Genomic DNA, 14644 nt, shown 5'->3' with positions numbered 1-14644 from the left:
ACGAACAGTTAATGCTTCGGAGATGCTTTGTCTTTCCGGATTAACTTTTCTTATTGTCTATCCCAATAGCTTTCTGATTTATTCAATGGCAACCGTAAGTGATTAACTCATGTCCTCTTATCAAGTTAACTTCCGCTACTACAGCAATCCACCATGTTGAAGTGACTCATGTCCTCTCATCAAGCCACCTCTAGGTTTCTCACTGTAGTAGAAGATGAAGCTCTAAGCAAGCCACTCCCCTTCGCGATCCTACTCAAGGTACCACAGACAAGGCAGATCTTCCGGATCAGAGAGGGTTGCTTCTCTGATTCTAGCCTTAGCACCATAGAGACCTCAGACACCCATAGACAACGGGATTATATGTCACATATCCAAAGTTGCTCAGATGCTCTATACGAATCCGCAATGCAAACTCTAGCTTTAGTTCAACGCTATCCGGGTCAGGAATCGCACGGAACCCAAGTAGAACAAGAGTGATTGTCACGGGTCACTCTCATTCATGAGATGGAGAACGAGTGTGCATAAGAGAATAGAATCAGAATTGTATTGAAAATAGAACAGTAATATTATTAATCCATGAAACTCAGCAGAGCTCCTAACCCTAACTTAGGAGGTTAGTGACTTATATTGCATATAATAGTGTTCAAAAATAATGGGGGAGGAAGAAGATCTTAAACATGGGTGATCTTCTCCTATATATACTACTCTAGTGAGTAAGGATTACAGAAATAACATACTAAGTTGATAGTACAAAAATCCACTTCTGGAGCCCACTTGGTGAGTGTTTGGGCTGAGCTTGAGTGTTTTCCACGTGCTAATGTCCCTTAGGGGCTTTGAACGCTGTTTAGGGACCCCCTTTTGGGCGTTGAACTCCAGTTGCTCCCCTGTGGGCGCTGGATGCCAGAAATGGAGCTAGTTACTGGCGTTGAACGCCAGTTTTGGGCCTTCATTTCTGAAACAAATTATAAAAAATTATATATTTCTAGAAAGCCCTGGATGTTAGCTTTCCATAGCCATTGCGAGAACGCCATTCGGACTTCTGTAACTCTAGAAAAGCTCATTCGAGTGCACAGAGGTCAGATCCTGACAGCATCTGCAGTCCTTTCTCTACTTCTGAATCAGATTTCTGCTCAAACTTCTCAATTTCAGCCAGAAAATACCTGAAATCACCATAAAACACACAAACTCAAAGTAGAATCTAAAAATGAGAATTTTGCACTAAAACCTATGAAAACTTAATAAAACTTAACAAAACATAATGAAAACTATATGAAAACAATGCCGAAAAGTATATAAAATATATGCTCATCAGTGGGTTTGCACCTAGCTTGTCGAAGGCTCCTCTGAAGAGGATATTGGAGTCTACTCCAATTTCGACCAGTATCCTGTTTATGATCCGGTCCCGACTCTTGTGGAGATGACGAATGGGGCGTCTTCCTCAGAGGTGCCATGTTGGCAGTCATTAGGGGAGAATGTAATCGCCTCTACGACTGGGGAGGTTAGGGCCTGGTTTCCCACGGCCAGGATTTTAACATCTTTTTTTAGTGCTGATTTTGAATTTTCCGGGGCGTCCTTCCCGTTGATGACGTTCACGATTATGGTGGGGTCAGCTTCTGGGCTTTCTTTTGGTGCGTGTCGTAACATCCTTAGATTGCGCCCTTCGCACTCTGATAATTTTCCTTTCTTCGTCCTTCTGGATTCCCAGATGATTTTGTCAAACTCGGAAGCTTATCGTCTCGGATGGCCTGTTTGAGGGTGTCTTTTAGGTCAAAGTAGTCTTGGGTTGTGTCTGTATCCTCGGTGATAGTCACAGTACAGGCTCTTGTTACCTCCTGTCCGTTCCTTTAGTTGTTGCGCTTTTGGGAGGATGCCTTGTTCTGCTATTTGATGGTAGATCTCAGTGATGGGAGCGAGTAGGGGTGTAGTGTGAGAACTTTCCAACATGGGGTGTTCTATTGGTGTTTGCCGATTTGGAGTGTTCTTTCTGAGTTTTTCTTGGTGGCGGGTTATTACGAGGTGTCGTGCTGCCGTTTGTTGGCTGCTACGACTTGGCTCACATCTTCGTCATTTATATACTCCCTTGCGACGCTTTTACTTTCATGCATAGTCTAGACTGGCTTAGTGGTGAGGTGTTTCCGGAAGTCCTCGTTCATGAGGCCGTTGGTCAGACAGAGACTTGCGACTGAGTTTGTGAGTCCGTCGACTGTTAGACACTCATCGTTGAACCTATCGAGGTGTTTCCTCGTGGATTCATCTTGTCTCTGGGTGACTCCGAGCAGGCTAATGAGGTGTTTGGCTTTGGTAATTCTGGTGGTGAACTAGGCCTAAATTTTCTGGAAATGTCGTGAAAGGTGGGCTTTGGAGCTGTTTGGGAGGGCGTTGAACCGTTTGATTGCGGGGCCGGCTAAGGTTACCGAGAAGGACCTGCATCGGACCGCATCGGCGGCTCCTTCCGGGTTCATCCTAGTCTCGAAGGCTTTTTGCTATTCCTGGGGCCCTTTGGTTCTGTTGTATTTCATATTTGTGGGCTTGTCAAAGCCCTTTGGAAGCTTGGCTCTTAAAATTTTTTCGGTGAACGAGGTGGCTCCCATTATCACATACTTGCTTCGTGCTCGTTTGGCTTCCCGATGGTGTCGTCGGTTGTCTTCTTCATGTTGGCATTCTGGGTCTCGAAAAATGCTGCGGTCATGTCTCTTACTGTGTCGCTGTTCAGGGGACATGTTCTTGGTTTTGCGGTAAGATCGGGTTCTGGAGGTCGCATGACTTCCATGTTCCGCGTGATACCGTTCCTTGGTCATAACCTGGCCTTCAAGGTTTTGTACCCTGAGGCATAGTTCTTGGATTATTTGGACTGTCTTTTCTCCCAGGCCGTCAGGAGACCGGATTTCAGGGGGTAGGCAGTTGTCTTTCAGTTGTTGCTAGGGTGGGATTGGTAGGCGATGCACAATGCTTGTTATCCTCCCGTGGGTGGGAGGGGTGGTATCTCGATATTCGGAGGTTGGACTTCGCAGGTTTGAGTTGTGGTAGTGGCTTGAGGATTGCTCCTCGAGGTTTTTCGTCCTGCCGTCACGACTTGGCAGTCTCCAAAGAAGGCGCCAATGTACTAGTGGTCTTTAGTATGGGTTGTGAGATGGATTGGAGACTTGCGAGTTGAGATGGTTGCCGGGTCGTCCTCTTGGAGCGGCGGGGGTTGGTACCTGCAAAGATACTCCGACGCTCAAGTTAGAATGGATCTGAGAGGTATAAGGTGTGTAGAATGAATGACGTACTTGAGCGGGCCTCTGACTCCCCTTTATATAGTTGGTGGTAATTATCTCATTTTATCTTATTTGGCTAAGATAAAGGAGGTACTTAAATTCGAATATTGGTTAGAGGATGTGGGGCCGTTTTTGGACCTTCTAGAAAAAAAAAGAAAGCCAACCTTGGGTATCTGAGTCGAAGGCCGTTCCAGTATAGGACCCGAGGGGGTTTGTAACATTACTAAATGCTAGCAATCAAGTATACCGACAAAACAACCCTCAATGTATTGTAGACATTATTAATTGCCTTATAATGAAAATCAATTTTGTGCATAACCGAATTGCAATCACAAATTAATCCTTGCTATTCCTTTTCAGTCTTGGTTTATGTGTATGCATAGTTTCAACAACCGGATCGCACTAATCAGTTCGACTTTAAAATTGATGAATCGATTGATTCGGTTCAATGTTATGACTGTTTAAGGATGAAAATTGGTCAGAATCTGTCAAAATTAGTCCAACTAAATCGAGAGAAAATTACAAAATTGATGTAGATGTGAGTTAAATATGGAATTTTCATTTTATTGTATGCTCTATTTACCTCTAAATTATGTTATTTCTTATTATTTTATATGTTAATTATTAATTATATAATAAAAATATACAATAATTTTGTTAATATTATTTTAATTTTATATTCACTTATATTTAAATTATGATTCTATCGAGTCAGTTACTTATTGATTGAACTAAATCAATAAATTAGTAATTTAATCTGTTTAATTATCAATTCGATTCTTGACAACTATGCTAATATATGTAAAAATTAAAATTATTTACTTGGCAGGTTCACTTTAGGCTTAGTTGCACTTCTTCGTGGTGTTAACGTAAACGATCATTGCTCCTGGTGCAAATATTTGTCTTGTCTTCCAATTTCCAAATGGCACTGCGACACTCAAATTAAAAAAGCTGCATTTTGTACGGTACGCATTTTGGCCCAAATATTCCTGTTTTGAGAATTATTTCACTAATTCACTTAAATAANGATTTACATCTAAACTTCAAAAATTCGATATAATTTTATTTTATTTTATTTTGTGTATTAATGTTGTTTAAATGGCATAAATGCAGGTAGAAGAGACTGGCAGCGAATTGAACATGACATGTTTAACAAATGGTATATCCAAGCCATTTTATTTGCCAGATCAAACCTATGACCGAATTGCAGAATTATGTAAACAGATTTGTCAGTAGCTATTGACAAAAGGAATGGTATTAAACCAAAACCTTGCCTACTACTTACTGTGTTTAATTTATTTATGTCCCTCACCGTATATAATACATAGCTATCATATTTATAGGCTTCCAGCTGAATGTTATATAGGTTGAACTGATCTGGATTTACTATATTATATTTCAGTTCATTTATGAAGTTATCCTAAGTTCAATACTTACGTAGATAATATATAGAGTTAATAGTCAAAATCGTTCCTGAAAAATATCTCGATTTTTATTTTGGTTTTCGAAAGATAAAATTAATCGAAATCGTCCTCGAAAGATACACGACTTGGTCACGTTAGTCCTTCTATCAGTTTGATGATGATATGTTACGTTAAGTGTCACGTAGCATGATGACGTAGTGAGTTAATGCCACGTGTCAGATCAGTGACACGTGACGTGTCACTTGACATGTAAAAAAGTTATTTATAATCAAAATAGTCATTGAAAGTTCAGACGTAAGTCATTTTCAACCTTAAAATTTTAAAAATTAATCAAATTAATCTTTATATAATTTTTTTTATTTTTTTCTTAAAATTTTTTTAATAAAATTATCTCTCTCCTTTAATTTTTCTCAAAATCTCTTTTATTCTTTTCTATTCTAAAACATTTTTCTTATATCATTACATTTTTGTTAGAATATATATATATATATACTCAAAATTGAAATGTATGTATTTGTTAACTTAAACAAAGTTATATGCTCAAAATCAAAATTTATATATGTTAACCTAAACAAAGTTATACCACTATTTTTTTCTACTACATCTTTTTTCTTCCATTACGGTATTACTTACATATAGGATGTAATGGTAGTGATATTAAAAGAAAAATTATATAATCTATCTCAAACGTATGAAACACACAAAAATTTATTATGATCTTTGCATGTAGTACGCTTAAGAAGCAATTCGTTTAATATATATAATAATAATAATTAAGCAACAAATTTTTAATATTTTGTAAAGTTTGAAACTAAAGCAAAATTTGTGGATCTTCTTGAATTTTGACTTTTAATATCACTACCATTACATCCTATGTGTAAGTAATACTGTAATAGAAAAAAAAAGATGTAGTAAAAAAAAATAGTGGTATAACTTTGTTTAGGTTAACATACATAAATTTGATTTTGAGCATATAAAAACTATTTTGATTATAAATAATTTTTTTAAATGTCAAGTGTGATCTGACACGTGGCGTGCCAGGTGTCACTGATCTGACACGTCAACCAATCATCTTGTGACACGTGACATTAACCCACCATGTCATCATGCCACATGACAATTAACGTAACACATCATCCAACTGACGAAAGGACTAACGTGATTAAATCGTGTATCTTTCGGAGACGATTTCGATTAATTTTCTCTTTCGAGAATCAAAATAGAGATTGAGATATCTTTCAGAAACAATATAAAGTATTAACTCACAATATATATGTAAGCCCATCACCGGCAAATAATAGTTAAGATTAATTAATTCTTTTAATTTTAATGGAAAAACAAGTGTGTCACACTCCGGAAATTTAAGGTTAATCATTACAATAACAAAAATTAACTACATTTCCACTATTTTCAATAACTACTCCAATACATAACTATTGATAACATAAAACTACTAATAAAAGAATAACAATAATATCAAAAAATTTAGTAACCAAAATTTTTCAGCCATAATTAGTTAAAATTTTTCATAATTTATTTTATTTACATCACTTAATAATAGTTTTATTTTTTATTCTACTCTCTTATTATTCCACTTATCATATTCTTATCAAATTCACTTATTAATAATATTAATTATAAAATTATATAACTTTTTATTAGACATTCTTGTAATCAATACTTAATATTCTTTTTTATAATTTGATTTTTATATATAAGAATACAATAAAGATTAATAATAATTATAATTAAGAACGGTAATTATAATATCAATTACATTAAATAATTGCAATTGATTCTTTGTATGTTATGGTATTTATCATTAATTATTGGAGATATGAAACATGAAACCTACCCTAATATGTACCTTATGTTAATTCAATCATGTTCATTCAAAAATCACAAGAATAACACCATTGCAAGTACAATAGTGTATAAGCCAAGAAATTTTACAAGAAATCGTCTTTGTCATTGTAATTTGTATGGCAATTGATTTCGACCTTAATACAGTACCTATGGCAGAAGGTGCTGAAGAATTTGAGCAACAGACGGACTCACCCGACAATAAATATATAAAAATTATTTTATCATGATCAGCCCATTAATCCATAAAAAACTATAAAATTTTTATATTGTCTTTTTAAAAGATTGGAACATTTTATTTTATTTATTGACAAATTTTTATTAGACAAGAAAAAATCAAAATAGACATATTATGTTTGTATGTCTATATATAAATTATTATTTCTATTGTTATTATTATTTGAACTACCAGCACAGTCATACAATGTTCGCTGTATTGAGTACGATACTAATTATATCCTCATTTATACTTATATTGTACTATTTAGTAAACTGCCAATTTTGGCACTTTAGTTATATGCATAACATTCGTGTAAAGTTCATGCTTTATGCAATCAATAAGTTCATATGAATAACATCCATAATTATACGAAGTTAACATCCACGTTAACATACATAATAAAACGAAATTAGCACCTAAAAGTACAATAGTGTGTTTTATTTATTATACTCGATAGTGAAATTAGCCACTTTTGTATAGTTAACTATTAGGTAGAGTTTCATTTGTTTTTTTTTCCAGGTCATAAACCAAGCTATTGGTGACGAGGAGCTAGAGCCCGAGGAGGGAATGTGCTTTGGCACATTAGAAGATGCGCGTGCATATTATTACCGATATGTGGCTAGGACTGGTTTTGTCGTCAAAATAAGAACCGCCCTTGAAGACTAGAAATGGTTAGAGGATGGTTGTTAATCAAGCTTTGCATTGTAACAGAGATGGATACCGCACATCTTGTGTAAAGGCACCCAAGAGAAGGAAAACGGTGGCCTCAACAAACTGCAAAGCCCGTTGCTATTTGGCATTAGATAAGATGACAAGGCAGTGGAGAATTTCTTGAGTAGAGGTATCCCACTCACACCCGCTTAATCCGAAGCTATCTGGAATGTTCTCAGCAAACCGTCAGCTAAGTATGCGTGTGAAGCACCTGATAAGCAAAACGACCAAGCTGGCATTAGACCGAGTAAGACGTACCAGGCACTAGCCAATGCCGCTGGTGGCCCTGCCAATCTCACCTTTACAGAGAAGGATGTTAGAAATTACATTAGTCGTCACTTACGCATTTTCGAGGATGAGACGGATCCAAAAGAGTTACTTAAACACTTCTCACAGATGAAGGAGCTCAATCCGAACTTTTTCTTTGAAATAGATGTGGACAAAAACCATAGCATTAGAAATGTGTTTTGGGCCGATGCTTGGTGTAGAGATGCATGGGAATATTTTGGTAATGTCGTGATGTTTGACACTACTTACAAGACTAATAGGTACCAAATTATTGTTTTTTTGTTCGACTTAATTAGATTTTTTTTTCAGCTAAGGCATTTGGAGTTTACACCTACGTTACATATTTTTATATTTTCATTCTTTAGGTATGACATGCTGTTCGGGTATTTCGTAGGTGTCAACCACCATGAGATGTCTACGCTTCTTGGGTGCGATTATTGCGGAATAAGGACACTCGTACATTCCAATGGCTTTTTCATACTTGGTTGAAGTGCATGGGTAAGGCCCCATATGTGTTATAAAAGATCAATCCCTGCAGATGCGTTCTGCGTTAGAGACCACATTACCACACACACGCCATAGATGGTGCATATGGCATATCCTAAAGAAGATATCAAACAAGCTGGTAGATTACCGTTGTTTCGATCAGCTCAACACATGCATGAAGAAGATTGTGTTTGAATCCAAATCTAAGGACTGATTGAGAGAGATTGGCACGATTTATTGAAGAGTACAATTCTTGGTGGCTAAATGGTAGTATAATCTTCTGGTTTATTGCTACCTCTGTGTGGCTTCTTTATAGATTTTATTTTATAGTCAATATGGATGTTGCACTTATGGGTTAACTTACGCTATTTTTTTTTTTATTTTTTGTTTTGCCCATTCATTGACAGATATGTTTGCTGACTGACATATGCGGGTGCCAGTATTTTTCAAGGACGAATTCTGGGCTGGCATGAGGAGCACACAGCGTAGTGAGAGCATGCATTCAGTTTTCGATAAGTACTTAAACAGTAAGAGCTCTTTGTTGCAATTTGTTCGCCAATACCAAATCTATGTTATAGACAAGGAGCAAAAGGAGCTTGAGTGTGACGCTACTGATTTAAGAGGGATTATCCTGTGTGTTTCCAGCTCACCAATAGAGAAGCAGTTCCAGAGAGAATATACAAACTCCATGTTTCGAGACGTCCAGGATCAATTTATAAAAAAGGCCGATTGTGACATCTCTTCAATCAACCATCATGGCACAAGTATAGTTTGTGAAGTTGACCAACAAAAGATGGTATTTGACATGTTAGTGTATAGCAGATACCAAATCGTGTATTGCTCGCAGTCATCAGAAGTTCAATGTGATTGCTTTATGTTCCAATCGAATGGTATTCTATGCTTCCACAGTCTTGCTGTTCTTCTATATTTTTGTGTAATAGCAGTGTCCTCACAATACATTCTATCCCAATGGAGTAAGAATGTTAGTTAGAGACACACATACATCAGGAGTAGCATTGACATGGACCATTCCGATGAAAGCATGACCATTTTTAGGGAATTGTGTTCTGATTTTTACAACGTCGCTCAGAATTTTGTGGCTACTCCAGAGGTTGCTGCTATATTGGGTGATGCCATGGACAGTGCTCGACACAAGCTCAAAGAACACAAGGAATCCGAGCATCAAGCTGCAGATGTACCAAGTGCAATTAACTCACATACGCATGATGAGTGTCCCGTTAGCATGGATGAGCTACAGGGCCCATGTCGTGTTCCTACGCAAGGTCATCCAACGTCCACCAGACTTGGGGCAGATCTTAAAAAATCTATTAAAAAGAGGACACGCAAACACAAGAACACTCACAATCACAACAAGGTAAATATGAGATCTACCCTTTTTCACGTCATTTGTTTATTTTAAGTGTGTTGAATAGATGATAAGTTATGATGTTATTTTTCAATATGATTTGTGTGTTAAGGGACCTAATGGTAATGCACAACCATCTCCTACCAATGTGGCATCTTCCTACAAAGATACGCAATAGGCTTGTTCAGAAATGACAGACAATTTGGCTACGCACTCTGGTTCCTTCATGTCACTATTGAATTCATCCCATAACGCCGAACAATTGTGTATGTGTACCTAGTGTATTTTTCATAGCATTAATGTCATGTCCATTTATTTATTGTTTCCTCTTTGTTTTGTTTTTAAATTATTTTCCACAGGAAGTATTTTTGGAGGATTCAAAGTTTAACAGCACTACATATCATAAGCATTAGAGTTTAGCAACTACTTTGTACTTTGCCCATGCTTCAACGTTTCCTCTTTGTTTTGTTTTTAAATTATTTTCCACAGGAAGCATTTTTGGAGGATTCAAAGTTTAACAGCACTACATATCATAAGCATTAGAGTTTAGCAACTACTTTGTACTTTGCCCATGCTTCAACGTTATTTTACGTTATCATGATTTGGTGGTTTATTGGGTTTGTTTTATATATTTTAATATACTCAACTTTATTTTACCTTGCTACAACTTCATATACCATTATTAAACAAAATATAATAACAGACTTGGGCAACTAATATACAACTTTTTTCTTCTTTTACTCTTTTTTATCGTTATTATTTTTTACTAATATTTAAAATAATAAATGTTCAGTTGATAATTTGATTATTATGATAATTTGGTGCATTACATGAAGTTTAAACTTGAATTTTAAAAGTATTCGTACATAATAAGGTCTTTATTTTATTATTTAAAAATTAGACATAAAAAAGGCATATCCAGGCATGTATTTTGTTTACATCCAATAACATCCTCTAATTTATTAGAATAACAACCACAATCGAGCATTTATTGCTTGGGCATAGATATTTTTACCTCGCTGTTAAGTATGGATAATTTTAAAGTTCAATTAAAAAATTTTCAGTAGATATACGAAAGAAAGTTCAAACTTCAATCAACGTGTTTGATGCACCACTATTTTGTGGTACATTTTACGCTTAATTTGAGTGAATTTCATCCATTATTCCCGCATTTACTCAATGAAATAGCATGGTTTCATAATTTTCTTCTAATTTGTGCTTAAGTGTGAAAATATGCTTTTTAGGCCCTTAATTGGTTAATTTTAAATCACCTTTGATTCCACTAGATGCCTTGATGTGTTTGTTAGTGAATTCAGGTTAAAAAGGCTAGGAATGGATCAAAGGAGTGAAGAGAAAAACATGCAAAGTGGAGAACTCATGGAAAATCAAGGATTGGGAGAGTATTCATCGACGCGCACGCGCAACAGACGCGCACGCGTGGAATGTGAAGTCGCATGGTGACGCGTACGCGTGACATGACATGACACGACACGTACGCGTGGAAAGCAAATTGCCAAGCGACGCGTGCACTTGACCCACGCGTACACGTCGATGTTCACATGTGACCTCACTAAAGTGAAAACGCTGGGGGTGATTTCTGGGCTTCCCAGGCCTAAATCCAACTCACTTCTGAGACTATTACATGCAAAGATCAAGAGGAGTCAAGGGGGGAGAACACATAGTTTAGTTTCATCATGCTTTAGTTAGTTTCTAGAGAGAGAAGCTCTCTCTTCTCTCTAGAATTAGGTTAGATGTAGATTAGGATTTTTTAGATCTAGGTTTAATTCATACTTGGATTTACTTTTCCTTTACAATTTCTTGTTCCTCTACCTTTTCTCTCTCTAGTTTTGTACTTTAATCCTTGTAATTGTTCACTTTGTTGTTGATGCACTCTTGTTCCTTCTACTTCTCTTTAATGCAATTCATGTTTGATTTCCTTTATTGTTGATTTAAATTGTAGTTGTTAATTTTCTTGCAATTGGTAGTGTAGATCTACTTTTCTTGCAATTTTATCCTGCTTTCCTTTTATGCCTTCCAAGTGTTTGATTGAATGCTTGGAAGGATGTTAGAGTAGATTTTGTGTTCTTGGCTTGGGATGGTAACTTAGGTGAAATTGAGTTGCTAATGTCCAAGTCTTGATAATTGGTGTCCATTGACTCTAGCTTCCACTAAGTTAATTAGTGAGAAAGTTAGGACTTATGGATTAGGATTGGTATAGCTCATTTGAATTTCCTTCACTTGTTAGAGGATGACTTAATGAGATTGATCCTTGCGATTATCATGTTGTGGTTAGTAACAAGGATATAGATCCTTAACCATCAACCCTTACCAAGACCTTTTTATCATTTGACTTTTCATTTACTTTCTTGTAATTTATCTTTAATGTTTCTTATTCAAGACCCCAAAATATACATCCCATAACTAATAACAAGAACACTTCCCTGCAATTCCTTTGAGAGACAACCCGAGGTTTGAATACTTCGGTTATTTTTATTGGGGTTTGTTACTTGTGACAACCAAATTTTTGCATGAGAGGATTCTTTGTTGGTTTAGAAACTATACTTGCAACGATAATTCATTGAGAAATTCTAAACCGTAAAAAATCCATTCTTCAAAATGGCGCCGTTGTGACTTCACATTCCACGCGTGCGCGTTTGTTGCGCGTGCCGTCGATGAATACTCTCCCAATCCTTGATTTTCCATGAGTTCTCCGCTTTGCATGCTTTTCTCTTCACTAATTTGATCCATTCATAGCCTTTTTAACCTGAATTTACTAACAAACACATCAAGGCATCTAGTGGAATCAAAGGTGATTTAAGATTAACCAATTAAGGGCCTAAAAAGCATGTTTTCACACTTAAACACAAATTAGGAGAAAATTATGAAACCATGCTATTTCATTGAGTAAATGCGGGAATAATGGATGAAATCTACTCAAATTAAGCATAAAATATACCACGAAATAGTGGTGCATCGGTGTTCTCGATCTGAGCAAAAACAAGCCAAACACATAAAAAAATAAACTAAGAATTTAAGAACAATTTTTTTCATACATAATTATTTACTGTGATATTGAATTCTTGTGTTTTTTTTCATTCCTAATTAATTGTTTGTAGATACATTTACCCTGCTGTCCAATATAGGTAACCTTTTAAAAAAGATTCACCCATTTTTGGTTTAAATCCAATAACATCCATCTGTATTCCATGATAACATCCATTAAATTATGAAATTAAATTAACAGAAAACACACATAGACCAACTCTAATCTCAATTTATGGCTTATAGTTCCATTTAGCTTTCTTAGCCCGTTCACCCTTCGAACCAGTGATATTGTTCTTGGATTTGTCCAAGGGTCTTCAATATTTTTCTTCTTTCTCCTATCCTCCACATGACGACATGGCACATTAAGTACACCCTCTACCTCATTCCTAGAGATGTTGTCTTTGCAAATTAGTATGTCAGTTACAATTTCTTTCCGAATTTGTTGCAGCTGGGCGTGTGGTGACAAATAGATGTATATGTGTTTGGTATAAAATACTTTAAAGAAGCAAATATAAATCCAGCCATCATAATTATAATTCATTAAAAAAGAGTTATTTATCAATTATTAAATATGCAAATAAGCATCAGCATATGTTTTGGATTTCACTAACCGTCGTCCAAATAGGCATGTTCAATTTATCCTCTGCCAAGCTCTTTGGATCCCACATTTTCATCCATTTAATGACATATATGCCACAGTCCCACCTATGCAACACAAACAACAAAAAAAGTCATGCCAACATATTAAAATTTTTGTGTGGGTTGAATTTTTAAACCCTTCTTCGTTTTCATATCTAGACTTACCCATTTGGTTGTTTTTGGATCCTTGTTTCATAGCAACACTCATAGCCTTCAGCTATGAATACTACACTCGGGTTTACAGTTGTTGTCAACTCTTGGAGAAGAAAGCCCTTTGACAAGCCAGATAGAAAAAATTAGGGAGGAAAATATAAAAAAAAATACATGGAAGGCAACACCAAACACCCAAAAAAATATGCATCATCAAATCTATTCTCACTTACTACATATTTATCTATTTTCTCTTGGCACTCGAAGTGTGGGCCATTGTGCATGGAGTCTAACACCCATAGGTTATCAGTATGCCAATGGAGTACATATAGCCACCAGTGATCATCTTGACACACTAGAACAAACCACTTCATCGTTGAATAAAGCATGTTAACATATAGTTATTTTTTTCTGCATTCTTGTAATGAAAAATAGATTTTGTATGTGGATAAGTAAGTACGTGAATTACTTACATATTTAACTTGTTTTGCCTTCCCCGTATTGAACTAGTGTTGCCCGTGGCCCATGAAGCTGATAAGAACAGGGACAAAACCAGTGTTCGTACCGGCACATCGTTCAATATTATCATTAGTCAATATTAGGGCCTGCAAACCCATTTTGCATTAGTTAAACACCTAACAAAATAATTTAGAGTATCCTTCACCGAGACAATTATGGGTATTAATTAATATTAAGTGGGTAAGGACAGATTGCACTAACCATTAGTCTCGGCAGAATACAGTAAAACTCCGTGCAGAACCTTGCATTGCTCAAAGCATTGAACATGGCACAACAGTAATTAACCACCTGAATAGAATAAACGCATTGTATTTCATAGCACTTTAATGCAGAACACATACTCACCAATTGATTACAGTTTTTTTGTTCGGTCTTACTGTATCGGTTACTCTTCTACGCCATCCCATTGATTGAAGGTCCGCTCGCTGCAGCTGAACATCATCACCATTACGAATCCACGCGAGCGTGGCATTTTTTGCACCCCTACGATCTGCCACCCACTTGTATATCCTGTTCATGTCATCACCTGTAAGCCTTGCAGCACCCCCTGATGGCATTAATGTGTCCACGACATCTTTTATTTTTCTTATGTTTTCTGGTGCTTCAAGTTCAGGAGTCGCATTTCGTTCATTTGTTACTGAAGATCCCGGCCTTGAATCCGGTATGTGCATCTGAG

The 14644-nt window shown here is 36.2% G+C and overlaps 2 protein-coding genes across 2 annotated transcripts in view; both read left to right on the top strand.

The window, feature by feature from the left end:
- LOC107637838 (RHOMBOID-like protein 2) overlaps nucleotides 1-4700 on the top strand; it is a 28492-nt gene extending 23792 nt beyond the window's left edge. Inside the window, exons 5-6 of the mRNA XM_016341124.2 lie at nucleotides 4087-4222; nucleotides 4371-4700. Coding sequence (XP_016196610.1) covers nucleotides 4087-4222; nucleotides 4371-4493 — 259 coding nt within the window. The 3' untranslated portion in view covers nucleotides 4494-4700. The remainder of the gene's footprint in view (nucleotides 1-4086; nucleotides 4223-4370) is intronic.
- On the top strand, nucleotides 7433-8722 carry LOC107636614 (protein FAR1-RELATED SEQUENCE 5-like). Its single transcript, XM_016340113.1, has 4 exons — nucleotides 7433-7497; nucleotides 7655-8023; nucleotides 8129-8219; nucleotides 8657-8722. The coding sequence occupies exons 1-4, from the start codon at nucleotides 7433-7435 to the stop codon at nucleotides 8720-8722; spliced, it is 591 nt and encodes a 196-aa protein (XP_016195599.1).

Source organism: Arachis ipaensis, chromosome B04 (assembly GCF_000816755.2).
Source record: "Arachis ipaensis cultivar K30076 chromosome B04, Araip1.1, whole genome shotgun sequence".
NCBI classification, from domain to species: Eukaryota; Viridiplantae; Streptophyta; class Magnoliopsida; order Fabales; family Fabaceae; genus Arachis; species Arachis ipaensis.
This window is presented reverse-complemented; position numbering and strand designations above follow the sequence as displayed.